Here is a 26,660-nt window from a genome sequence, read left to right as displayed (position 1 = left end):
CCCTGCCCAGAGAAGGTCCTTTCCTAAAAGTGGGTCACATCTACTCAGCCCTCCCAGGAGCCTGGCTCTTGCCTCACCTGCTCCAGCTTCCAGAGGAACTTGACTGGGCGGGCACTCTCAAGCAGGGGCCAGTAGAGGAAGGCAATCCTACAGCCGTGGACAGTCAGCGAGTAGTGAGAGAAGCCGTCCTCTGAGGGCACAGGAAGGGGATGGGGTCAAGTGCAGAGGCTGAGGCCAGAACAAGTTCAAAGCAGCAGGAAGGAGAGGATGTTGGATTCTCTTAATCCTCTCTCATTCCCTCGTTCTCTAGCATTTTTCTTTCCTCTCTCTCTCTCTCTCTCTCACACACACACACACACACACACACACACACACACATTCCAGTCCAAGTGATAACCTGGGCTTCTTAGGCACCCTGGCTGGCTGGCTGAGGAGGGAACGTCAGCTGGCCCACTCCATCACCAGCTCTTCATCAGTCCTTTGGTTAATACATACATCATGGGTGACAACCCTTTTCAAAAGAGTTGTCAAGGTCAAGAGAAATGAGGTTGGAGAATTGGCTAGAAATGAAAGAGCAGGTCAAGACTAAGCCCTCTCCAGTGAAGTAGGCCCTGCAGTTGAGGGAAGAACAGGGCTCGGAGATGGGGCCAACCAGTCCCAGGATGGGATGATGAAAGAATGGGGCACACCATTACCCAGGCTTTCCCATTGCAATGGAGGGGCTTTAATGGAAGTGGAGATGGGGGGTGGGGACAGCCTACCACATGGTGGGACACAGAGAAGTTGACTGGGCAACTGAAAACAAGAATAGCAGCAAGGAATCCCATTGCACTCTGACAGCAGTACGATCCAACATGTCATGTTGGGGATAAAGCACAGAATCAAGGCATATCACACCTGGCACTTGCACCTCACAAATGAAGAGAGGGGAAGTGACCTGTTCACAGTCACACACTGGGCAGTGACAGAGGCAGGACAAGAAGCCAGTTTCCCCCTCTGGCTAGTGCCTGGAGGGGAGGCTCACCATTCTGGACAGTGTTACATACGATGGTTTCCTCTTCCTTTTTGCCCTTGTTGGGAGTTACGCCATGCTTCATCCAGAAGGACAGGGTGAAGTGGTCACTGAGGCTCTCCTGGGGCCCAGAGCCCAGCCCACTGGGGCCACCCAGGGGCACCTGCACAGCCTGGGTGCCATTGAACCAGTAGATCAGGCTGCTGTCCTGGCTGTAGTGCACCGAGAGTCCTGCTGTCCAGTTGGCATTGGGGCCAGGCATGGGCAACAGATCCACCTCCCCAGTGGCAGCACCTGTGGGAGCCCCAGGAGGCACAAGTGTCGGAGCCAAGAAGCAGCAGATGGTGAAATGGGCAGGAGGCAGGGAAAGAGGGACTGATGGGAAAAGATTTCCTACAGCATGTCTCGCCACCTTTTATGGCCTTTCAAAGACAAGAGAGGGATGAACTCACTTCTAAGAGTATCTCTCCAGTTAACCCATTCTCCAACTCTTCATCTCGCCCTACCATTGTTCCACCATGCAGCTGGTGACTGTCTGTGCGATGACTATGCATCTTTGCCAAAGACATATGTACCTGCCTTTTGGGCCACAAAAGCTAATCGTGTCACAACCTCTATGGATAAACACCTGTGGATGGCCAGAGGTGATGTAAAGCAGAGTCTTGGAAAAGTCTGGACAGAGGTTGGATGGGAAGGGATAGGCCTGAGGCAGTGTTGGGGGCACACCTACCACAGAGTTTCCGCAGCGCCCGCTCTGAGTAGTTGTCACGGTCACAGCCCTTGGCCACATGGCTGGTCTGCAGCTCTATGGTGGCCTGAATGTTCCAGAGTGGTTCATCACAGGTCTCCAGGCGGATACCAGGGAACAAAGCCAAGCTCCCAGCACCTGGTGCATATTCGATCCTTTTGTTCCAGCCTGCATGGGTTAGACAGAGAGGGTGATGGGGAGAGAGAAGGGTAAAGCAGCCTCCCCTCTCCATGCTCCTCTTGCCATGTCCATGGACAGTTTGGGGCTCCTGGCAGGATGGCCCGGCTACAGTAGATAGCTGCAAGCCTGCCCCAATATCATCCAAGCCCTAGCCTGGCCCCCATGATTGTCAGAAGGGACAGAAAGAGAGACCAAGAAAAAAGATGATTCACAAGATGGGGCACAGCGCTGAGCTCTCACCTTGCCAGCTGGGTTTACAGGTGGGCTTCACCTGAATCTCCACCTCAGCATCATCTGCTGCCCGCTTCTTCCCACAGTCATAAGCTGTCACTGTAAACTTATAGAGCCTCTCACCACTGTACTGCAGCTTCTCTGTGTTCTCAATGTTCCCTGGGGTGGGGTCAGGAGGACAGAGCATTAGAGCATTGGAGAAAGCCCAGGGCAGGGACGGGAGGATGTCCGAGATCATCGGGCAGCAGGCAGGTTAGGCAGCAGGACGCTGGGAAAAAGGCATCTGGGAGGAGAAGGCTCCATTTGGGAAGAAGGGTGAGGTGAGGGTCTGAGGGGCAGAAGTGGAGAGTGCAACCCTGGGTTGTCCTGAGGGAGGTGGGTGCTCAAGGGGAACTGGGTGGCCAGGGAAGCCAGGGGTGGACTCACCATCGTTGTCAATGAGGAAAGGGGTGTTGGGTGTGAGAATCTCATAGTAGCAGATCTGGCTGTACTGGGGGGAGCAGTCACCGTCAATGGCTTCCACCCGAAGGATGCGATCGTACAGCTTCCCCTCTGTCACAGCCGCACGGTACAGCCGTTCCACAAACACTGGGGCAAACTCGTTCACATCGTTGACCCGCACATGCACAGTGGCCCTGCATATACCAGAGAGAAGGAGGGATGAAGACACGTCAGCCAGCCTCGACATTATACATTGAGATACAGCCTTGATACAGCACACCGAGGTACAGCCTCGATACGGTACATCAAGATACAGCCTTGATACGGCACATGGAGGGACAGGTTCGATACCGTACACTGAAATACAGCCTCAATACTGTACACCAACAAACAGCCTCAATATGGGCACAACGAGATACAGCCTCATACTGTACACCAAGGTACAGCCTCGACACGGTACACCCATATGCCAGAAAGGAGCAAGCAGGAATCCCGACGGACAGCCAGAGCAGGAGGGAGCCTGCCCATCTATCCCTGAGACTGAGGCAGTCAGCACGCTCCTCCCCACCCCACAGGGCACCAAGCTGCATCAAAGTCATGCCAGGGAGAGGACAACACCAGAGGGAGGGCCTAAAGAAAGGAGGACTGATGTAGGGGATGAGGAACAAGCCCCAGGGGTGCTCAGGAGCTGATTTTGATGACTTCTGTGCAAAATGCTATGGGTCAGGGTGCCAAGAGGAGGGGTAAGGCATAAAATCCAGCAGGGCCTTCCTTCACAACAGTCAGATCTGGGGGGATAAGCAAGGAAGATGCAGAGTAAAAGCCAAATTAAAACCAGCCATAAGAAGGGAAATGGCATTTGTACAAAGGTCACAAGTCATCTGACATGTCTGCACAGTACGTGTGGGCAGTGCTGCCTCCCGCACATGTGGCCCCTCCCTAGTCATGCACCGGGGCAAGCAGAGCTGGGTCGAGGCCCTTCATGCTGAGCCCTGCCCCCGGCCAAGACCCAGGCTCCCAGGCCCCAGAGGCAAGGGTCCTATCTTCAAATGGGAAACTGAGTCACAAAGAGCATTTTATCTCTAGTGCCTCTTAGTGGCTCAGGAATCCTGACTGAAGATCTTTCTCTTATTCTCAAATAAGAAGTTAGCTGGCAACAAGCGTAGGTGTCCCAGACCCGAGCCTCTTTCTTGCTACAACCGTCGCCTGCCCACCCTCACCTAGAGCTATATGTGTATGATAGGGATCGTGTGTGTGGTATACACTGCAAATAGACTGGAGGGGGCAGTTGAAAGGGATCTGGATGCATGCTGAGTGTGTTCATCCTCTTCCTTCTTGCTCTCCTCCTCATCATTATGCCCATGTACTGAGCCCTTCAACGTGTATCAGGCACTGTGGTGCATGCTTTCAACACAAACCATCTCCTTGAATCTTCACAGCAGCCTTCTGAAGTAGGTGTCATCACAATCTCCATTCTACAGATAAGGAAAAGCAAGTCCAGAAAGGCTAGGCTGCCCAAGGTCATGAGAGGCAAAGCCAAGATTAGATCCACTGAACTCTACTATACGTTTCTGTCACCTTGCCTGAAAGTCCCTAAATCCTAGGAACAGCAGGGGATGGGGTTCCCTAAGTCCTAGGAACAGCAGCGGGTGGGGGTGGATATTCGATGACCGCACGGACAGAGGACGGTGGGCTTGGGAGCAGGGAGGAGGACCCTGCAACACATGGGGCAGGAGACAAGGACTTCCTCACTTGTGGGACTTCTTGGTGTTGGCCCCGTCGGGGCCCTCGCCACAGTCATAGGCCTGGATGGTGAAGGTGTGTTCCTTCTGGGCCTCGCAGTCCACAGGCTCCTTGGCCCGGATCAGCCCCTCTCCTGTCGCCTTGTCAAGGATCACAGCCTCAAAGGGCACCCCAGACCCATGGAGCCGGAAGCCGCAGATCTCACCTGGCAAAGGGGAGAAGGGGAGGAGTGAGGCTGCTGTGTCTCCTTCCCCACCCTCAGCCTCCCCACCTGGGGTCCAGCTCCACCTCTCCTCCCAAAGCCCTGTCCCTTCTCCTGTAGGCATAAAAGCATTCATGATCAAACACACAACTCTAAGCCCAGCTTCCCTGAGCAGCAACCTCCCAGAGCCTCCAGACCTGAGATCTGACAAAATCATGATGTGTTTAACCCTTGCCTGGCCATGTCCTTTTCTGGCATCCTTGACTCAATCTCCTTTCTTCAGTGGAGACCATTCCCCTCCTTGAGCCCACTTTTATCTTCCCTTACTTTCTCATCACTCCCAGGACCTTCCCTCCCTCCCTTGCTCTTGGCCCTCCCACCCACTTTTCTCTGTCCTACCCTGCCTTGCCATCCCCCAATCCCAATTACCTGCATAGCGCAGCGGGGCATCCTTGTCCAAGGCAAAGAGTGGTGGATTCAGTAGGACCGTGTTGTCATTCTCCATGACGATGCCCTGGTACTCTGCCTCAATCCATGGCTTGTGCTTGTTGGCTGGACCCACCCCAGGGAGAGGAGAGGAAGCACCTGTCAGCAGGGGCTCTACTCCCACAACAACCCTTGTTGACCCAGACAACTCACACCCCAGCACCATCACCTTTTCCACCCCCTATAGGAGCACCTTACAGGAGGCGGGTGGTTGAGGACAAGAAATCAGCTACTAAAGGAGTCAGAGGGTCTGCGGGAGGTCATAGCCTTCTCCTATAGCAGGGTAGACAGTTCCCATGGAAACAACCTGCCCTGGGGTTGAAGAGGAGGGGATCACTATCTCCGTGGGAACCATGGTCAGGAAGTGGAGAATGTTCTTTAGCGATTTCACGTGCTAGAGAATGGAGACAGGGAACTTCAGGGAGCAGTGGTGGGCTGTGAGAAGGCCCTGGGAAAGGGAAGGGATAGATTAAGGGCAGAATTGAAACTAGAAAAAGATCTAGAAGCTTCCTGAGCTCCTGATTGCTTATCCTCCTCCCAACTCATTTCAGTCCTGATCCCTTCACTCTGCACTTCTCCCAGCCAAGCCCCAACTTGAGGCCACTCTCCCAGAACACAGGATGGGGAGAAAGGAGAGAAGTGAAGATATATAGGACAGAGGGAGGGGGCAGAGAGGGGCAGGAATGGAGCAGAGGAATCAATGCTGAGCAACTGGACCCAGCAGAGCCGTCATCCTAAGGGATTATCGGGCTGGCCTAGAAACATGACAAATCCCGTCCCTGCTTCCCACCCCCACACCCAAGAGAACACATTCGAAACCGACACATTTCTATGTCCTCCACAAGACCATCAAACCACATTCCCTGAAACCCACTTTTTATACAGAACTCAATCCCAGTTCTTATCTACCCCATCCCTCTTCCCTTCAACCACCAGCCAATTCAGAATGGATGTGGGACTCATCAGACTCCAAATCTCCCCATCTTCTACCAGATTCAGCCTGGTGAGGGGCTGTGGGGAAGCATATTTCCTCCCCTTCCACATCACCCCCCACCCCAGCCTCCACGCTTGCTCTAATCCCATCATCATGCCAACACCCAGGCTCCCAAAGCACAATCATGAGGCAGAGGGAAACTGAGTCACCAAAAGGAACCTCATCCCCAGTATCTCACGGTGAGCAAGAAACCCTGATTTCCATTCTCTCCTCCAACCACACACCAGCAAGCCTTTGGCATGGGAAGGCTTTCTTACTGATGACCACCATAACCCCTTCCTGAATGCTGAGGAGAAAGCCACAAGATGGTGCACAGGAGGCGGTACAGGAAGTGGCAGGAGGCTAGGAGGCGAGGCTGAGGTCAGAGATGCAGGCGAGGAAGAGAGAGCGATGGAAGGGCAGGGCTGGGCGCCCTCTGCACAGCTCCCCCTCCCACCCTGCTTGTCTTCCCAGGTCTCTGAGCCTCTGTTTCCTCTCCTCCTGGCCCCCTGCGGTCTCTGCGTTTGCTCCCTTTCACTCCTAGGCTCCCGGGCTCCTCCCTGACTCACTCTTTTCCTGATTTTCCTCATCCCTTCCTCTTTTTTCTGCCTCCACCTTTACCCTTTTCCATCCCCTCCTTACCCCCTCCCACGCCTCATCTCTGGTCTTCTCCTTCTCAGCTTTCCCTCTCATATTCATTTAGCGCCCCCCACACACCCACTTCTGCCCTTTCCTGCCAGTCTCCATCCGTTTCCACCTACCTGAGCCCTCTGCCCGCAAGCCCTCCCTCCCTCCCGTCCTCCCTCTCCGTCTGTCCGACAGCCCCGCCCAGCTGAATGTATCCGCTGTCTGCCAGAGAGGGCAGCTCTGGTAACCCACAGCCCAGCTGATGCAGGCAAAAGGGTCTGAATGCAGAGGCACACGCAAAAACATACGTGCTCCGAATTGCTGAACTGCAGCAAATACTTTCTCCCCAGGATGGGATGGAGGCGAAGCAGATGGATCTGCCACACACCCTTAGCATGCGCCAGTGAAAGGGAGAGCCGCGGGGAGAGGCCTATCACCCGCTCGGGGGCAGTCCTTCCCAGACCCGAGGTAGCCACCAGCGTGTAGAAATTAGGGGAAGGGGAGAATAGAGACCCCAGGACGGGAATGGAGACCAAATGGGAGCAAGATGACCAGCAAGAGAAACGCATGGGTAGAGATGGACCAGAAAGGAAGATGTAGCTGGGGGAAGAGAAAGAGAGGAGACGGAGCAGGTCTGAGAACGGATGGGAAGGCGGGTGATCAGAAGAGGGCCAGACACCTGTCAGGTGCCAGGGAGCCTCGACACCTCCTTCCCACCCCTACCCCGCACGGCGCTGCCCGACGCCCCTCTTTCGGTACCCCCACCCCCACCTCACTCACCTTTGTTACAGGAGCAGGACGCGAGCAGAGAGGCCAGCAGAAGGGGCAGCAGCAGGAGGGTCATGGTGCGGCGTGGGGCAGGGCAGGGCCAGGCGTTTGCCTCCCCTGGGAGCCTCCAGCCTGCGGATTCCACCTTGCGGGAGGGATACAGGGGGTCTCCAAGGAGCGGGGTACAGCAGGGCAGGGACGGAAAGGAGCCTGCCGCCCACACTAGTCCATAAAGCGGGCCTGGGCAGATCCCAATCTGGGTAGCTGAGGCGGTGGACTTGCAGCGGCTTCCCGTTTCCCCCAGCCCAGCGTCCTCACTCTCTCACTCCCACCCCAACCCCGCTACTGCAGGATGACGTCAGCACAGCCGGGCAACGATTGATGGGGCCGCCGGCCAATCAGGTGACTGGGGGGGGGGGAACCAGGTGCTGCAGCGGGGGAGGGAGCCAATGAGACTGGGGCGTCGGGGCTGGAGAGCTTCAGGGCTCCTTCCCCTGGCTGCAATTTGGGGGAGCCGAGGAACTGCGGGGGCTGGGGAGGAAGCTGGAGAGCCACGGAGGGGGTGGGAAAGAAGAGGGACGTGGGGAGAAAGAAGCCAGAAGCCAGGGGGTGGGGAAGAGAGACGTCAGCGGGACCTGAGGGCGGCCAGGAGGGGTGGCACCGCGTCACCCCGCCCCCCAACTCTGCATAACCTGTTTCCACAGCCCCTTCCATCCACAGATCCGTGCTGCGTGCCCTCTGGGAAGGGTGAAGTAAAACCCTCAGTCTGAGCCTGAGAAATCCTGGCATTTGTAGCCCAGGGCTGCGAGGAAGCCACAGGGCGGTCCGCAGGGCGGTATCGAGGCTCTGGGACCCAAGGAGGGGCAGGACGTCGTGCACCCCTCGCGCACGCACCTGTCGGGACCGGCCGCCTCCTCCTGCCTACCTGCCCTGCCTCCTTCGCCCCGAATTTCACCTTAAACCATGATGAACCAAGCCCAGTGGATTCTGAAGCCCGGGACGATGGCAGGTTCGAGAGAGAATTGGGCAGCTGGGGGCGGGGCACAATATTATTTAGGCGCCTCCACCCCACCTTCACAGAAATACATCTGGAAAGCATGGGCTGTCCTAGGGCTGGGGACTGGGGGTTACGGTCTCATCGATGACTCAGAGGGAGAGAAAACCCCCTGGGTCCCAAGCCAAAAAGAATAAAATTCTCTAGAATAGCCAACAAACTCCTCTCAGGCTGTCTGTTCCGGACTTTGAACTCAGCACCCCTCGGGCTCCACCTCCCTCCTAATGGCTCTTTAGGACCAAGAGTCTGGAATGCCACTTTGGGGTCCCAGTTGAGCACACTACCTGAGGGAGCTCTGAGAGCCAGGCCTACAGGGTGCTCTTCATGGTGGCAGCTGGCCATCCTCACCCCCTCCCCTCACATCTTCCAACATCACTCAGTCCCAGGATCTCAGGATATTGTTGGAACTCATCTCCACCTCACACAGCCAGACCAGCCTCAGGTGTCTCCCAGGAAAGACTGCCCCTCAGGCCCTGGGACGGTTCCCAAGCCTGCCAGAAATGAGGTGGAGGCCAACACTGACCTTTGGATGGCTGAGTTTTGGATGACTGACAGCCCCAGATCCTGCTCCAGGTTCCTTCCTCAGGAAAAGCCAAGGTCAGGCGCAACTTTGCCAAATCCCTGCCCCTCCTTCAGGCTGGAGACACCACCCCCAAACTCACCATGCGGGGAGGGAGGAAGTCTGGTAGGGACTCTTATTGCAACAGGGCCCCAGCCTTATAAAAAGCCCTGGTAACCCGGCCATTACACATCCTGTCTCTGTGTGTGGAGCAGGCTGGAATCTCTCAGCCTCACCTGCCAGACAACGCCCCCTCCTTCCTCACCCTGTCTCCTGCATTCTCCTGAAACCTTCATCCACACAATGCCTCCCAACCTCACTGGCTACTACCGCTTTGTCTCGCAGAAGAACATGGAGGACTACCTGCAAGCCCTAAGTAATGGCCTCGCCCTCCCAGACCCCTGTCACTCCCTTTCTCCCCTCTTCCTTCCTGCTTCTTGGTCCCATGGAGAAGAGGGAATGCCCGGGGTCGGACACTGTGGAAAGGCTCAGGCGGCTGGCACCAGACCTGGGATCCATTTCTAACCAGGGATTGGTAGGAGGGGGTGAATCCACAGTCCCAGACCCAAAGAAGGGAAACTCACAGCCCTGAGGGGCTGCTGCAGGCAGAGGAGCTCCTGGCTGGCTAGCAGCACCCCTACTAACAGGCAGCCCCCACAGACATCAGCTTGGCTGTGCGGAAGATCGCGCTGCTGCTGAAGCCGGACAAGGAGATCGAACACCAGGGCAACCACATGACGGTGAGGACGCTGAGCACCTTCCGAAACTACACTGTGCAGTTCGATGTGGGAGTGGAGTTTGAGGAGGACCTCAGGAGTGTGGACGGACGAAAATGCCAGGTACATTTTCCCTGGCTGGGCGGTGGCCGGAAGGAGGCATCACAGGAGACTCCTAACAACATGGGGCAAAACAAAGTGACCTTCCCCAGCCAGAGCAGCGGGGAGGAGGGGAATGGTCACCGCAGCAGGGAATGCAGTCCCCAGGATACCAGTCTCCAGAACTAACAGGTCCTGGTGCTCCCTGTCTCTCTCCCACTTCTTCCCTGCCCCCTCTTATCACCAGCCCAAAGGGCAAAGAACAGGCCAACCCAGACCGAAGAGCAAACATTTGCCCACCCTCCAGCCTGTGACACTGTTGGTCACCCAGAGTCCCTTTTACTTTAGCATCAATAACTTCACTCTCCTGCATTTCTTTCTACTTCTTACATATTCCTTCTTAGCCTCCTTTGCAGATCCTAGTCCTCCTATTAATCCTTTAAACTGGAGTTTTCTCTGCAGAGTTTTGTTCTTAATGTCTTCTCCCTTTTGTCTGCCCACTATCCATAGGCTAAATCATCTACACCCATGCCTTCTGCTTCCATCTATAGGCTGCCCTTGGCATGAATTCTCCAGCCAGAGCCATCTCCTGAGCTCCAGGGCAATGTTTTCAACTGCCTACAAAATACAGTTGGCCCTCCATATTCATGGGTTCTGCATCCACAGCTTCAGCAAACTGCAAATGGAAAAATATTTGGGAAAAATAAAAATAAAAAATAACAATACAAAATGATACAAATAAAAAACAATACAGTATAGCAACTATTTACAGAGCATGTACATTGCATTAGGTATTATAAGTAATCTAGAGATGATTTAAAGCATATGGGAAAAGTCTGGGCGTGGTGGCTCACACCCATAATCCCAAGACTTTGGGAGGCTGAGGCAGGCAGATCACTTGAGGCCAGGAGTTCAAGACCAGCCTGGCCAACATGGTGAAACCTCATCTCTACTAAAAATACATAAATTAGGCCGGGCACAGTGGCTCACACCTGTAATCCCAGTACTTTGGGAGGCCAAGGCGGGCGGATCACCTGAGGTCAAGAGTTCGAGACCAGTCTGACCAACATGGAGAAACCCCATCTCTACTAAAAATACAAAAAATTAGGCAGGCATGGTGGCGCATGCCTGTAATCCCAGCTACTTGGGAGGCTGAGGCAGGAGAATTACTTGAACCCGGGAGCCAGAGGTTGCAGTGAGCCAAGATCATGCCATTGCATTCTAGTCTGGGTGACAGAGCAAGACTCTGTATCAAAATGATAATAATAAAGTATACAGGGGGATGTATGTAGTTTCTCTACAGATACTAAGCCATTTTATTCAGCAGATTTAGTGGGGTGGGGGTCCTGGAACCAATTTCCATTTGAATGCCAAGGTCAAATTCAAATTCACTGTCTTCCTATCCAAACCTACCCCACTTTCATATCTACTCTCTCCACTAATGGCAATAACCAGCCAGGCCAGAGACCTGGGAGTCATGGTCAGTATCACTTGTTTCCTTACCTCTAGGCTCCCAGCACACACACACACACACCACCACCACCACCACATCTAATTGACCAAGAAATCTTTGTAGCTTTTCTGCATTACCCAGTATAGCAGCTTGCTAACTTCAGATGGCCGTTGAATACTTGAAATATAACTAGTCCAAATCTAGATGCTGTAAGTGGACTTTCAGACAATGCCAAATAAAAAGCATTTCGGAAATGTTTATATTGGCTGCATGCTGAAATAATAATATTTTGAATATTTTTGGTTAACTAAAATATATTATTTAAATTCATTTCCCCTATTTCTCTTTACTTTTCTAATATGGCTCCTGACCCATTTTATTTCTGTTGAGCATCACTCTTCTAAATGGCTCTCCTGTGTTCCCTCCTAACCTTTCTCTATCACCACCCTAATTCAGGCCTTCATTTCCTGGTGCCTGAAATTGCTTTTTTGTGTTTTTGTGTTTTGTTTTTTTTTTTTTTTTGGTAGAGGTGGGGTCTCACTGTGTTGCCCAGGCTGGTCTCAAACTCTTGACTTCAAGTGATTCTCCTGCCTCAGCCTCCCAAATGCTGGGATTACGGGCCTAAGCCACTGCACCCAGCTGGTTCTCAGGCTTAACCCTCCTCTAATCTGCATGCTGTAGCCACAGGGTCTACTTAAAACATAAATGTGATCATGTCACTCTCTGACTTACACCCTTTCAGTGATGATCTATTACATTACATCATCTGTTACACTTAACTCAGCATACAAGGGTCTCTGTGAATCAACTCTTCAATTGCCTCCACCACATATACTCTAGGTTAGAGCCCTTCAGAACTAATTGCCTTTCTCTTTTACCGCTATTTCTAGCTGTTTCTTTCCTTGCTAGAAATTTCCCATTCTCTCCAATCTAATTAACTCCCAACTTCCTTAAAGATTTCACTCTGCCCGCCCCACTGCCATCCCTCACTCTTGCCTGGTGTCACAGTTACCTATTTACTGATCCTCTATCTCTTCAAGACTCTGAGCTCCTTGTTTGGGGCCTATCCTAAGGGAGAACTCAATAAAGGTTGATTGGAATGCTCAGGCCCAGAGGGGTTGACCCTTTATTTCTAAGGATACTTCAGCTGTTCTTGAAACCGAGAAAGAGGAGAAATGAGATTACCTGGTAGGATTCCCAACCAATCTCTCTTTTTTCTCAAAAGTCCCTCTAGGTCAGCCAGAAGTATCCAGAGGAAAAAGTCTCCATTCTTCATAAATGCCCTCCCCAATTTCACCTCTACTTATCCTGCTACCACCCCTGCTCTCCCCTAAAGGTCACTGTAGACAACTTTGGGCCCCCCTCGGTGACCTTTAGGAGTGGGAAGCTGGGTGTGATGGTTCATGCCTATAGTCACAGCACTTTAGGAAGTGGTGGCGGGCGGATCACTTGAGCTCAGGAGTTTAAGTCCAGCCTGGCCAACATGGAGAAACCCTGTCTCTACTAAAAATACAAAAATTACCCCGGTATGTTGGTGCACGCCTGTAATCCCAGCTACTCTGGTAGCTGAGGCATGAGATTCACTTGAGCCCAGGAGGCAGAGGTTGCAGTGAGCCGAGATCCTGCCACTGCACTCCAGCCTGGGTGACAGAGCAAGAACTTGTCTCAAAAAAACACAAAAAACAAAGAGTGGGGTGGAAAGGGAGTCCTGCTGAATCAGAGCAGCTCCCTCGCTCAGTGGAGGGGCTGCAGCAGACAGTATGTGCTGTGGAGTAAAGGGGAGCCCGTTCAGAGTGAGACGGGAAGCATTTTGAGTGTCCTGCCTCCCAATCTTTCTTTACTCCCTCTTTCCCCTATAGACCATAGTAACCTGGGAGGAGGAGCAGCTGGTGTGTGTGCAGAAAGGGGAGGTCCCCAACCGGGGCTGGAGACACTGGCTGGAGGGAGAGATGCTGTATCTGGTAAATGGGGTGGGGGCTGGGTGTCTGGGAGAAGGGCCTCCAGCTATAAGGCATCCCCTTGTCCAAACCAGATAGGTCCACCACTCTTCCCCCAGCCCAGCCCCAATCCCTATCCAAGGAATTGACCAGGGAGGGAAAGCAAAAGCACTGGGAGGAGTGGGGAGAGGAAGAAACAGAGTGGCCAAGGTGGGCCCTGGCTACGAGTCAGATGAATGCCCATAAATCATCACTGGCGAGATGGAGGCTTCAGCCACTCACATCCCCTGACCCAGCCACCTTCCTTCCTGAGGGGTGGAAAGTTGAGGATGTGGAATAATGATACAATTGCCCATATATCAAACACTCAAGCTGCTGTATCCGGAAGGAGTAAATGGAGGTCAAGGACCTTGAGAAAGGGGCTCTGGCTGGCAAACGCCCTCTTTCTCTCTCCCCCTCACTTCCCCTCTCTCCCCAGGAACTGACTGCAAGGGATGCAGTGTGCGAGCAGGTCTTCAGGAAGGTCAGATAGCCGGAGAGGAGCCAAGATCCCTCCAGACAGCGCCAGCCCACAGACCCTCTTGTTGTGCCCCCTTCAAGCCCAGATTGTGCCAGGTCAGCTGTCCCTTCCTCTGGCCACCTTTCCTCCCTCTGGGTCCCTCCTCACCCCTCCCCGTGTTAATCTGTAACTTGCAGCCCCCAGGCCAAAGTCCTTTCTCACACTCCACTGCCCAATAGTGACCTCACTTCCAGGTCAAGGTCTGGCCTCCCAGATGAAAGAAGCAGGCAAAGGGAAGGAGCCCCTGAGAACAACCAATCTCCGCTCTCTCCTGTCCATTTGACCTCTTCTTTTCCTTCTAAGAAAGAACTAAGCTTTGGGCATTTGGCGATTAGTGAAAATTCTATCCTGATGGACTTCTGGAAAACTGTGACTGGGGTTCAAGAGTTTAAACAGGGGCTACCGAAAGAGTCTTTTTGTCCATTTCTTTGTCCTTATTCTTGAGAAAGTCTCATGTGCTCAAAAAAACCAGGCCCAAGACACAGCCCCACACACACAGGGTTCAACGGACTCCACGGTTCTGACATCTGAAGGCATCTGGCTATTTGATACTTCCATCCTATGTGTTGGGAATGAGGGACGGAATGGGGTAAGACCTTTGTCCAGTGCTTGGGGAGGCGGGGAGCTTCTAAATGGTGACCTGTCCTCCGTGTCTGCTTTGGGAAGGGCAAGCAGCAAGAAAGCCAGAAAAAGCTGAAAAAGGAAGTAGACGGAGGATGTGAGGTCAAGGAATAAAAGACAGTAATACAGGGGTGTGAAGGCATAGGAGGGAGAAGCCCAGCAGTCCTGGCTATAGGGACCCTCTGCTCAAAGGCCAGCAAGGCTGGAGACCAGAGATAAAGAGGAGAGCTGAGGACAGCAAGGGTCCCAGAGTTGCTGCCTTGGAAAACAGCCCAGAAGGGTGGAGCTGGCTCAGGGTCAAGGCCAGCTCCAGCCTCTGGCCTCCTCTCCAGCTCCAGGGGCCTTGGCTCTTTCAGAATAAAAGTCCTAGGGGGGCCAACTATCAGAGTGAAGAGGGCTCAATGTGAGGGTGGGAAAAGAGCCTGGGGGAAGGGTTGAGGAAGTTGGAAAGTCCCTGGCCCTCATCACATGAAGACTCTTGCCCCATCTTCCTGCAACGGCTGGGCCCTCCATGCACACAAGACAGTCACTAGGGCTCTGGCCAAGAACTAGGGGCTTGCGATACTGATCCTACCACACGCTCTGGAATGAATTTGGAATAGGAAAAAAAAAAGGAACTCAGGGTTGAATGGAAAATCTTATTCCCCGCCCAATCTCTGCAGATGTCCACAGTAGAGTGGAAAGCCCCTTCTTTGCAAAGCCACCCAGCAGAAGCTCTGAGGGCTGCTGGAATCCACCTTGTCCCATTCCAAGGCACAGGAGGATGCTCCGTGTGTACTCGCCCATTGCCCACATCTCCAGATCAACACAGTGTCCTTGCTCTTGAGTTCACAGTGCATGTCCAAGCCTCTTCCCACAGGACGGTCCTCCATGCCCTTCAGTGACCATGCTGGTCAGTGGAGTCTCGGCAGAGGCCTTGACTCAGGAACTTGTAGGCCCCCATGGTGGGTTTTTCTAAATATTTCTATATATTTTTATTTTTCCCCCAAAGGTTGACACTTCTTACCATGGTGGTTTTAAGACCCAAGCTAAAGTGGGCTCAATCCCTCAAAACTCCCCGTGATGTGGGCGTCCAGAACATGGCCACTGCAGGTCCCCATCCTCCACTCGACCACACTTCTCCAGGGGCCAGACCACACCCAAAGGCCTGGAGATCCCCTAAGGGAGCACAAGCATCAGGGGAGGACTATGCAGCTTCAGAGGCATCTCCAAGAGGGTGGGAGCTCGACCTGCAGAGGGGAGGGGACCGCTGTGGGAAGCTGGAGCTGCTGTTTCCCCTGCGGACACTAGAAGCCAGGGATTCTCCAAATTCAATCCTCCCTCCTCCACCACCTTCTCTGATATTCCATTCCCACCACACACACACACATACACACACACACACATATAAACACACACCCAATCCATGTCCTGGTCCTCACAAGACCGTTACCCCTCATTCAAATCAGGTTCCATCTGTCCTCAGAGGGAAGAGATAATCACCAGAGGGACCAAGATGTGAGTGGAGAAAGGGCAGGGGAGGGGACGAGGGCCACAGACAGGTGGGTCCCACACCAGACCCTCCCAGGGACACACAAAGTTGTGGAGTTGACTTGGTTGGCCAGAGTCTTAAACTCCAGGGATATGATCAGGAATCCAAAATGTTTATTTCCATATGGATGGAATAACTGTGCTCTCTAAGTCAGCCCAATGCAGGCCCCTGCCCCACTCCCACTCCACCAGGCCCAGATTCCAGCTGGAACTCCAGATGGTCCCTGAGAGTCTGCAAAGACCAAAGGTCAGTTCAGAGCCCTGTCCCCAAAATAAACTGAGCAGAAGTGGATGGGGAGGACGGGTACAGGTGTGTGACCTGTGAAGCAGAGGACCATGTGCTGCCCAAGGACTTGGGCTCCATCCCACTGGGGGGTCCCAAGAGGAGGCAGAGCAACAAGGTCTAGCCGTGTACCCCTCCCCGCTGCCCACCTCTCCCCTCGGCCACCACCTCCCACATGACCCTGACGCCTACGTGCCCAGGCCTGTATGTTGAAAAGGAGCTCAGGTAGAAGCAGGAAGTGCCTCAGCTCTAAAGCACAAAGGCCATCCCGGGTCCAATCCTGTAACATGGTTGGACCACTTATTGGCAGCAGAGAACTCCTAGAGGCCACCACAGATCTCAAGATCCCAAGAGACAGCAGAGGCATGGCCATTTTGGTACCTTTCCCCCACCCTAATGTCACTCCCTAAGATGCAGGAACCCCATCTGGTCTAGCCTTAAGTACCCCAAGTAAGAGGCCTGGTATCCCCAGCGTGCGGACAATGGAGATGAGGGTGGGAGCTGCCCCTTCCCTCCCCACCCCTCCAGCGGCTCCCTGCTCTTCCACAGGATGCACTTCCTCCCCTAGAGCCTGCTGCTCCCACCTGGCCTGGGACCACTTTTTCTTTTCCTTTTTCTTTTTTCTTTTTCTTTTTTTTTTTTCTTTTTTGAGACAGAATCTTGCTCTGCCGCCCAGGCTGGAGTGCAGTGGTGCAATCTCGGCTCACTGCAGCCTCCGCCTCCCAGGTTCAAGTGATTCTCGTGCCTCAGCCTCCTGAGTAGCCGGGACTACAGGCACGTGCCACCAGGCCCACGTAATTTTTTTGTATTTTTAGTAAAGACTGGGTTTCACCATGTTCGCCAGGCTGATCTCGAACTCCTGACCTCAAGCAATCTGCCCGCCTCAGCCTCCCAAAGTGCTGGGATTACAGGTGTGAGCCACCGCATCAGCCGTGAGGCCACTTTCATAACCCCCAACCAGCTCTCTGGGAAGTCTCCCCGGCTCCCTCTCCCTGGTGTAACGCCCTCAGTCATAAGAGTACCCATGCTGTCAGGGTCCCTGGGGACTCACCCTGCACATCCTGGGGCTGTGTCCATGATTATGGGCAGATGAGAATCGGGGAGACCTTGTAGGTACAGCAGGAGGTGAAGGGCAAGAGGTGAGGAGATCTGGTGGGCAAATCCAGGCGCCCTGTGAAGGACTGTGATATAACTGACCTGAGTTTGCATGGAGGACAGAAAGAAAGAAACAAGTGGTAGCCAAGGCCTCTGAGGCCAGGGTGCAAGGAGTACCCAGAGAACCCTGCCTGCCCAGGGGCCAGAATCGGCACTCTCCAGGCCTGCCCCCTCTCCCCAGACCTCAGCCAACAGGATGGCATTGCTCTGTGGGAACCTGTGCTCCATGCTGAATATGCACCCCTACTAGAGGCCACTTAGGTACTGGGGGTATAAAACGTAGCTGACCTTCCACACTCACCTTTCCAGCAAAAACAAGAAGGACCTCCATCTTTCTCAAGGGCTTCTTGACCCACCATCTAGCTGGGGGTGAGCCTCCTGCCTCCCCCTACCCCACCCTTTCCCAAGCTGCCTTCCCTCTGCCCTCACTTTACTCTGGCCACCAGGGAGAGGAGGCAGCTCTCAGAGCCTCTGTTCTTGTTCCCTGTGGGCAGTGCCCAAGCAGAAGGTCACCAGCATAGCCAGGCCATTGGGTTCATGGACAAATCACTTGCCTCAGAGGCTCTAGAGGAACCTAAAATGCCACCCAAAATTGGGAAGCAGTGCTGCATAGTGGCCAGGCATGAAATGCCCCCTATTATTAGCTGCAGGAGTATATACAAATCGCCAGCCTTCAGCAGATGAGCCACATTGGCCAGCCCACAAGGCAACACCAAGAGTATTTCCTTCCTGCTGGGAATTTTGTGAAGATTGCATGCACACTCAGCAGAGGACCTGGAGTGGAGTGCGCCCTGACAGATGCTGGCTATCATTACTTGCACTATTCCCTGCCTCTTCACCTGATGATTGAAATTCTCTTAACTAGAAGCAAAGCCTTGTGTTCTTCAGTTAACGACAAGGCATCAAGTGCCACTACCCTTGAGGTTACACAGTGACATATTTACACCAAAGTGTAAGTGACACATACCAGAGAATGGGGGCTAGTGTAGCCATCACCTTGCTGTCCAGGCAGGTAAACCATCTGGGGGTGACAAGGATGAAGGGGAGTTGCCTCCCCAAGGGATCCATATCCAGAGTCTCTCATTGCACCCCACTCCCCATCCCCAGAGAAGGGTGCCTGGGCTCCCCGGGACAGCATTGCCCTCCAGACCCCCTGCTGCCACAGCCACTCTAGCCTTCCCACCCATGGAGAGAAGGCTTCAATGCAGGAGAAAAGGGATGACGCAGGGACAGCTGCCCAGCCCAGTGCTACTGCAGTGATGGCTGCACAGTCATCAGCTCCATCCACCCCGACCCCCCAGCCCTTGGGACCCCCCCATCCCCCACAGTACGTACTGAAGCTATCTCATTCAAGGTGCCGGGCACCAGCAGCAGAGGCCACATCCCAGACCTGGACTCCCCCAGTCACCAGCTGCAGGTACTGCCACTCTCCCTTAACCCTCCCAGCTACTCCCCTCCTCCCTATGACAGCTGAATACAGGAACCAGCGCCCTCCCCCTGCCCTGGAGCTTCCTCATGCTTCCCTCTTCTTGAGAGGCCTCCACCCTCCTGGCCCTGGTCTCCTGCAGGATCTCTCACCATCTTTCTTCTTCCTCCTCCTCCTCCTCCTCTTCTTCTTCTTCTAAAACGATTTTTAAAAACACTTCATGAATTTGCATATCATCCTTGCACAGGGGCCATGCTCATCTTTTCTGTATCCTTCCAATTTGAGTATATGTGCTGCTGAGGCGAGCATATCCCATCGCCTTTCTACACCAGCAGAGCTCCAGCTTCCCTCCATTCATGCCTCAGTATGTGCCCACACCCCTGCCCTACAGATGAGTCATAGATAGAGGGTCTACCTCAATGTGAATGGAACAGTTTTTCCTCCACGCAGGTGTGCATATCCCACACCATTCTGTCTTGCATGCACTTCTTCAGTGTACGGTGCGTGTGCCTATTGTCGTGTGGCCTCTCCATCCTCTGTTCTATACAACTGCTGAGAGCCAGCATCTTCCTTTCCCTCTCTGTACACAGAACAACAGCGGTGGCATCTTCCTTGACCCAGGCAAGTGGCACAATGCAGAGCTAAAGGCACCGCTCGAGGAGTCGTGTAACCTTAGGCGAATTCTTTCACTTCTGTGTGCCTGTGCTCCCTCCCAGGCCTGGTCCCGATCCACCTTCTGTCTTGTCTTTCCCACCTGCTCCTCCTCTTGGATTCCTCTCCCTTCCCGGCTGTTTTCGGAAGAGGCTCGCTCATATCCTTGACCCAGCTGTAAGGAAACTATTGTCACCCTTAATGCAACTAAAGCTTATCCTGCTGGGTCCTCATTGGAGCAAGAACCCACAGGGGAAGGGGCAGCCAGGTGGCAAAGCCCCCACCCCAGCCTGTCTCCCCACCACTCCTTCTTTTCTGAGAAGCACGGGTGGGACAAGGTGGGCCTCTTGAATGAGGGTTTATTAAAGTCTTGGAGGAAACAAAAGGGAAACAGAACAGAGAGTTATATTCACCCTGATTATCTGAGGCAGAAATGCAGCCTCAGCCATGAACATATTGAAGGAAGGGATAGTCCAGTATGTAACAGACGCACCCTGCTATTGGCAAGCAAAGCACAGATGGAGTGAATTTAAAGAGTCCTTTACTAAAGGACTTTGTTTCAGGACGAAAGTCCACACAGAGCCCACAGGGTGTGGGAGATCTGAGATCTGGAACTGGGATCTCTGGGCTCTGAACTTGTTCTGTTGGGCAATCTGCTGATGGAGACCTTGTCTTCGAGTGTCAGGATACACACTGTGGTCAGCTTCCCCTAGGTTGCAAAGGGCATTCTATCTGGGACTTGTCTTCCCTGCTCATCTGCTCTCCTTTTCAACAGCTTGTTGGTTCTTTTGAAACCTATGCTGTCTTCCCAAAGCCCTACCTCCTATTGTGTTGGCCTCCTGTAAGCCATGCTTTCATCTGTCCAGTCCTGCTCTTGGTGGGATGAACGAGAGGCCGCTACAGATCTCAAGGTGGAGGAGGAGAGGGTCAGAGCCCCCAAAGATACTCTGGATTTGGGTAAATGCACCTGAAATACAACCATATCCAGCAAAAATAACATCCTGCTAGCTGATCATCTGCACTTATTGTACTAAAATAATACATCTACTTCTATGAGAACCAGCGTCCGAGACAGCCACCAACAATACCTGCTTCCCAGTATTCCTGTCCTTGTGATGTCTCCTTCCACATCGGGTTGTCTGTGTGACCAATGGAATAAGGCAGAAATGATGCTACGTCACTTCCAAGGCTGGCTTATAAAAGACACCGTCACCTCTGCCTTGTTCTTTCCACCTTGGGTCACTCTGGGGAAAGCCAGCTGCTATGCCGCGAGGACACTCAAGCGTCCTATGAGGAGGGCCATGTGGCAGGGAACTGAGGCCGCCTGCCGACATCCATGTGAGTGACCATCTGGAAGCAGACCTCCAGCCCCAGTCCCGCCTCTGGAGGACTGCAGCCTGCACCTGGACCAAAGCCTTGTGAGAGACCCTGATCCTAAACTACCCATCTCAGCCGCTTCTGGATTCCTGACCCACAGAAACTGTGTGAAATAGTACATACTTGCTGTTTTAAACAAAATGTGGGAGTGACTTTTTACAAGCAGACAGATAACTGCAACATAGTCTCAACCTTGAATTTCATTGCAAATGACGCCATCCTGACCATAACCTCAATATTCGCTAAGTGGGCAGAAGAATGGGGTTGGGGGGTGGGGGCAGTAGATGACTTCAGGCAGTAAAAATGTGTCCAGTCACAAAAAGGCATGACTCCATCCTCAGTGCTCACAGCCCTCCCATCCTAGCTCTAAGCTAGACCCTTCCACGAGTCTAGAGAGTGAAGTTCAGAGGCAGGCAGCTGCCCCCTTTCCCTTCCTCTTTGAGGCCCACCCACCTGAGTCCTGTCTGAGGACTGCCTCTCCCCTAGGTAATTGTTAAAAGGAATGTCCAGCATCTTCAGATGGTACCCTGCTCCTTTCAAAGTTGTGTGACCTTACTCTGTGGCTTCAAAAGGACAAAGACATCAGAATACAACTCAATGCACCTCACGCCATTAGACAGCATGAGTGACCAGCCACAGGGAGGATATATCAGACAGCACCAGATCTTAGCTGGTAGGAAGCTGATTGACAAGTTCTGTGGAGGACAGAGCAGCAGAGCCCTGAAGTCCACAGTGATAAGGGGAAGATGGTGTTCTAGACACACCAGCAGGGAAGAGCCAAACCTGGATGGTCAGTTTGACCTCCCAGGGTAAGGAGCCTCTGGGTCTTCTCTACCTCTCCCAGGACCACCACAGTGAAACTAGAGCCAGAGGGTTCTTTGCTGAAAAGAGGGTGAGTGAGATGGAGAGATGCAGATGAGAGGAGGCTTTGTGCAGAAGCCATCAGGTTTTGCCATATCTAAAGCCTGGAAAAAGGAGGATACCAGCTGATAGGATTTGGCTCTATGTCCCCAACCAAATCTCATGTGGCATTGTAATCCCCACGTGTTGGAGGAGGGGCCTGGTGAGAGGTGATTGGATCATGGGGGCAGTTTTAATGGTTTAGTGCCATCCCCCTAGTGCTGTCTCCCGATGGAATTCTCATGCGATCTGGTTGTTTAAAAGTGTGTAGACTTCTCCCTTCTTCTCTTTCTCCTGCTGCCATGTGAAGAAGGTCCTTGCTTCCCCTTCGCCTTCTGCCATGATTATAAGCTTCCTGAGGCCTCCCAGTCATGCTTCCTGTTAAGCCCGCAGAACTGTGAGTCAATTAAACTTCTTCTCTTCATGAATTCCCCAGTCTCAGGTAGTTCTGTATAGCAGTGTGAGAATGGACGAATACAGCAGCGAAGGTGGTACAAGGGCTTTCTGTTCCACTGTGCTCTTCCTGAGTCAGAACCTTTGGGCAGTCCCCAGCCTGCCACCTAGGGACTTCTGCTGCCACCCAGGAGAAGCAGAATGCCCACCAGGCCCAGATCTGCTACCACTTCCAGAAGCCCTGTTACTAAATGATAGGCCCCAGGTGAGGACCAGCCAGGCCCTCTCCAGGGCAGGATCCTTCTCCTTCTACTCACAGAGCTGCTCTCTACAACCAGGTACCAACAGTGAGGAGGCGGTCACATGGCAATGATCAGGCTTCTCACTAGAGAATAGTAAATGGGGCAGGGCCGTGTTCAGACCCTCAAACTCTACCCAACCCCATCTCCCAGATGCACCTGTCTACCACCCGCTTCTCTTCCTCCCTGCACACCTTGAAAACTCCAAAACCTGGTGCATACTCCCCACTCTGCCCCATCCCAAGAACTCACCCACAGACGCAGGTGGACACCTAGATGTGCTGAGTCCTAGGGCTGCCACAGCCTGCAGGACAAAATTCCTCCCTCAAGGAACCCATAGCCCTGTGGGAAAGACAGACACACGGGCAGGAGGTTATCATGCATCAAGAGTCCATGAGCACAGGGAAAGTCATTTTCTCTGAGTCAAAGAGGGCTTCCCAGAGGAGAGGACATGGGGAGAGAGGTGAGTAAAAATGGCCGGCATCCAGGGCATGAGTACTACATGCCGAACGCTGACTCTTCTCAGGAACCCAAGCACAGGTTATTGTCCCCATTCTACAGATAAGAAAACAAAGGAACAGAGAATTTTAAGTAATTTGCCAAAGGTTATACATGAAATAAAAGACAGAGATGGGATTTGAACCCAAACAGATTGGAGCCTGACCACCCAACCCTCAGTTTCTCCACCTCGCCCCTATTGACATTCAGGACCAGGTAACATTTTGTTGTGGGACCTGCTGCCTTGTGCACTAGGATGCTTACCAGCATCACTGGCCTGTATCCACTAAATGCCAGTAATGGAAAAAAAGAAATCTCTAGATATCATCAAATATCCCCTGGGGAGCAAAACTGCTCCTTGTTGAGTACCACTGATCTAACCATTTTGCTATTCTATTCTGCTTCCTAAGCAAGTAATGATATTTATTGTTTGCCAGATGACAGGCACTGCCCTAAGCAATTCTGGTTATTAACTCATTCAACCCTCACACCAACCTTCTGGTGTGGGTACCGTTGTCCTCATCCTTGTTCTTCAGATGAGGATGTTAAGAGGCACAGAGAAATTATGTAAGCTGGCCTTGGTCACCAAACTTTTAAATGGTAGAGCCTGGGTTTAAACCTGGTGAGTGTGGCACACAAGCCCCCTCCTTTAAGCAGCATGTTATGCTGATGACTGAAGAACACGGCATTGGTCGGGGAGTCACACATGCAAACGCAAGGCGTGTTTGTGAAGCCATAGCATCATGACCGCGCCTGGAACACACATGCGAGGCGGCAGCGGTGGAGAGCGAAGCCAGAAAGTCATGCAGAGCCTGATTATGAAGGAAGAACCTGACGAGACAAACAAGTGGCTGGGGCTTCATCTCATGGATCAGGAGGCACAGTCATTGAAAAGTTTTAACCTGGGAAGGGGCACGATTGAGATTTTAGATACTGGCAGAGTAGGGAGGATGGGCTTAAGGGCTAAACCTAGTGGCTGACACTCCGTTGGGGTTGAGCTAGCCACTGCCTAGGTGTCCATAAGGCATGGAAGTCAAGGCACTGACATGAAAGCCTGAGATAACTTGGGGGTGGAGGAGTGTGACCCATCAGGGTCACCCCTCTGCCCTGGGCTGTCCACATCTCCACTGGCCATGCCAGACAGAAGCAAAGGGTCCCAGTCTGGCTGACTCAGCCGCCTCATCACCCCTGCTGCTCTTCACCTCGCTCCTGTATCTCCCTCCTCACCTGGCACTGGGCACAAAAGCCCCCACGTGTCCCAGCCCAGGGCAAGGTATCTAGAGATAAGACAGGGAAGCTGTGGACAGGAATGGCTCGTGCTGCCCCAGACTCCTCTGCCTGGGCTCTCCTGTGGCTGTTTGGATTCCAGGAGAGGGCAAGCTCCTCTCTAAATGCTGGGGGCTCATGAAGGCTGCGGAGAAACTCCCTGGCCAGGAAGCCCCAAGGCGCTTTCTGTTGTCCTGCCCTTCCCCTTTCAGGACAGAAGGGGGCAGCACCAACACGATTTTCAAAAATAAAACCAAAAATAAAGTCACTGGAGCACCCCAACCTTGTTTGCCCAGTTAAGATTGGAAAGACCCATGCCTGGCCTAAGTTTATATGCAAGGACAAAAACTTCTTCATTAATCATGTGGATTAAAGATGCCGATTAAAGGATCCATCCCCTCATTCTCTAATCCTGTCTGGCTCAGAAAGGACCATCTGGTCACAATTATAATTTCAGATACATTTATTTTGTAACTATCAAAGTTATTAAATAATATTACAGAAGTTTTACTAAACAGAGCAACATGGTTTAAATCATCCACAACCCCATACCCTAATAGGAAGCAGTTATTTTAGATTTTTCTCACGGGTGCTTTCTATATTTGTAAACATGGTATCCTTACAATTTGGTAGCTTGCTACCTTTACTTAGCATGCCAAGAATCCCAGCTCCCTTACCTGCACTTGGGGGCCTTAACATAGAGCTGAGGTGGCCTATGCTCTTTAGGGACGCTTGGGTAAGGGAAAGGGAACTGAAGTAAATGATTGAAGTGTTAGCAATAAGGTGACCAACTGTCCTGGCGTGTCGGGGAACTTAACTGGTTTTAGTGTTGAAAACCTCATGTCCTAGGAAACCCTCATTCCTAGACAGACCAGGATGATTTCTAATAGGTTACCCTATTAGAAAAAAGTCCCCCCAAATTCAGACATCCATTTTCATTCCTACGTCGGCCTTTCAGCTATACTTCTTTGCTTTTTTCTACTAGTAGTCACCCTAGGGCAACTGTTCTCAAACTTTATACCCTTAAAAAATTATTGAGAACTCCAGAGAGCTTTGGCTTATGTAGGGTATATCTATTAATAGTCACTGTACTAGAAATCAAAATTGAGAACATTTTAAATCACAAAGATACACAAGCACGCATCCCGCTCGCTGCCACGGATGAATCATTGCACATCATGTAGCCTCTGTAAATCCACCATGTACCATGAGAGAATGAGAGGGAAAAAAGCAACGAACATCTGAGTATTTTTATGAAAGTCATTTTGTTACCTCACAGACCCCGTGAAAGGATCTTAGGGCCTGTGGGTCTTCCCACACCACAGGGTGGAGACCCGCTGCTCTGGGAATTAGTCTGCATCCTAAACTCCAGTTTTCTCAGTTCCTATTGTACCACTTCATGTGAAATGAAGGAAACTTGTAACCATGAGTCCACCCCCTTGTCCTCTATACCAGCAGTCCCCACCCTTTTTGGCACAAGGGACTGGCTTCATGGAAAACGGTTTTTCCACAAACGAGGGATGGGGCCAGAGGGAGATGGTTTCAGGATAGTTCAAGCACATTACATTCATTGCATGTTTTCTTTCTATTATTATTGTTATTGTAATATATAATGAAATATTAATAATTATACAACTCACCGTAATGTAGAATCAGTGGGAGCCCTGAGCTTGTTTTCTTGCAACTAGACGGTCCCATCTAGGGGTGATAGGAGACAGTGACAGGTCACCAGGCATTAGATTCTCATAAGGAGCACACAGCCTAGATCCCTCCATGCATAGTTCACAATAGGGTTCGTGCCCCTATGAGAATCTAATGCTGCTGCTGCTGCTGCTGACAGAAGACGAAGTTCAGATGGTAATGTGAGTGATGGGAAGCAGCTACAAATACAAATGAAGCTTTGCTTGCTCACCACCACTCACCTCCAATACTGGTTGGGGACCCCTGCTTTATACTACAGTCTTCATATATATTACAGCTACATATGTTATAAACCTCACAATACAATGTTATAATTTTTGCCTGGAACAGTTTTACATATTTTAAAGACATTAAAAAGAAAATCGTATTTTATATTTACCTTCAAATTTACCGTTCTTCTTATTCCTGTCTGCAGCTCTGCTCTTCCAATTTGAGACAGCGTCTCACTCTGTCACCCAAGCTGGAGTGCAGTGGCACCGTCATGGCTCACTGCAGCCTCCATCTTCCGAGCTCAAGCAATCCTCCCACCTTGGCCTCCCAAAATGCTGGGATTATAGGCGTGAGCTATCGTGCCCGTCCTAAAGAACTTTCTTTAGCGCTTCTCATAGTGGAGGTCTGCTGGCGACAAGAATCTCTGTTTTCTTTTATCTGAAAATAGCTTTATTTCATCTTCATTCTGGAAGAATACTTTCACTGGAAAAACAATTCTGAGTTGACTTTTTTTTTCCTTCAGCATTTTAGAGATATTCCACTGTCTTCTGGTCTATATTGG

General features: G+C 52.2%; 2 protein-coding genes and 1 non-coding gene across 6 annotated transcripts in view; 1 reads left to right on the top strand and 2 right to left on the bottom strand.

Annotated features, from left to right (window-relative positions):
* The window catches only part of CLSTN3 (calsyntenin 3), a 29,089-nt gene extending 20,778 nt beyond the window's left edge, over window positions 1–8,311 (bottom strand). The window contains exons 1-8 of one of the 2 annotated variants that reach the window (XM_003820254.6): window positions 7,424–8,311; window positions 4,987–5,109; window positions 4,365–4,560; window positions 2,598–2,806; window positions 2,181–2,330; window positions 1,743–1,928; window positions 1,025–1,306; window positions 78–190 (exon numbers count right to left, since the gene is read on the bottom strand). In XM_003820254.6, coding sequence (XP_003820302.1) covers window positions 78–190; window positions 1,025–1,306; window positions 1,743–1,928; window positions 2,181–2,330; window positions 2,598–2,806; window positions 4,365–4,560; window positions 4,987–5,109; window positions 7,424–7,487 — 1,323 coding nt within the window. In that variant the 5' untranslated portion in view covers window positions 7,488–8,311. Of the gene's footprint in view, window positions 1–77; window positions 191–1,024; window positions 1,307–1,742; window positions 1,929–2,180; window positions 2,331–2,597; window positions 2,807–4,364; window positions 4,561–4,986; window positions 5,225–7,423 lie in introns of those variants that run through there. The other variant, XM_008973652.4, reaches the window with a different exon arrangement.
* RBP5 (retinol binding protein 5) lies at window positions 8,282–15,299 on the top strand. 3 transcript variants are annotated; one of them, XR_008620349.2, is made up of 5 exons: window positions 9,235–9,400; window positions 9,685–9,863; window positions 13,152–13,253; window positions 13,708–13,844; window positions 13,983–15,299. XR_008620349.2 is itself a non-coding variant. In XM_034935265.3 (4 exons), exons 1-4 carry the CDS (start codon window positions 8,375–8,377, stop codon window positions 13,759–13,761), a joined length of 381 nt encoding a protein of 126 aa, XP_034791156.1. In that variant the 5' UTR covers window positions 8,282–8,374; the 3' UTR covers window positions 13,762–15,299. The 3 variants fall into 3 exon arrangements, 2 of the variants coding, with proteins under 2 accessions (XP_034791156.1, XP_034791155.1); XM_034935265.3 differs by lacking the exon at window positions 9,235–9,400 and adding an exon at window positions 8,282–8,420 and having other exon boundaries at window positions 13,708–15,299; XM_034935264.4 differs by having other exon boundaries at window positions 9,187–9,400; window positions 13,708–15,299.
* A 3,706-nt stretch (window positions 15,300–19,005) lies between these two features.
* LOC112436732 (U6 spliceosomal RNA) lies at window positions 19,006–19,112 on the bottom strand. The gene has a single exon (XR_003025437.1). It is a non-coding gene; the product is annotated as a U6 spliceosomal RNA (small nuclear RNA).
* Window positions 19,113–26,660: the final 7,548 nt, after the last annotated feature.

This window comes from Pan paniscus, chromosome 10 (assembly GCF_029289425.2).
Source record: "Pan paniscus chromosome 10, NHGRI_mPanPan1-v2.0_pri, whole genome shotgun sequence".
Lineage (NCBI taxonomy): Eukaryota > Metazoa > Chordata > Mammalia > Primates > Hominidae > Pan > Pan paniscus.
This window is presented reverse-complemented; position numbering and strand designations above follow the sequence as displayed.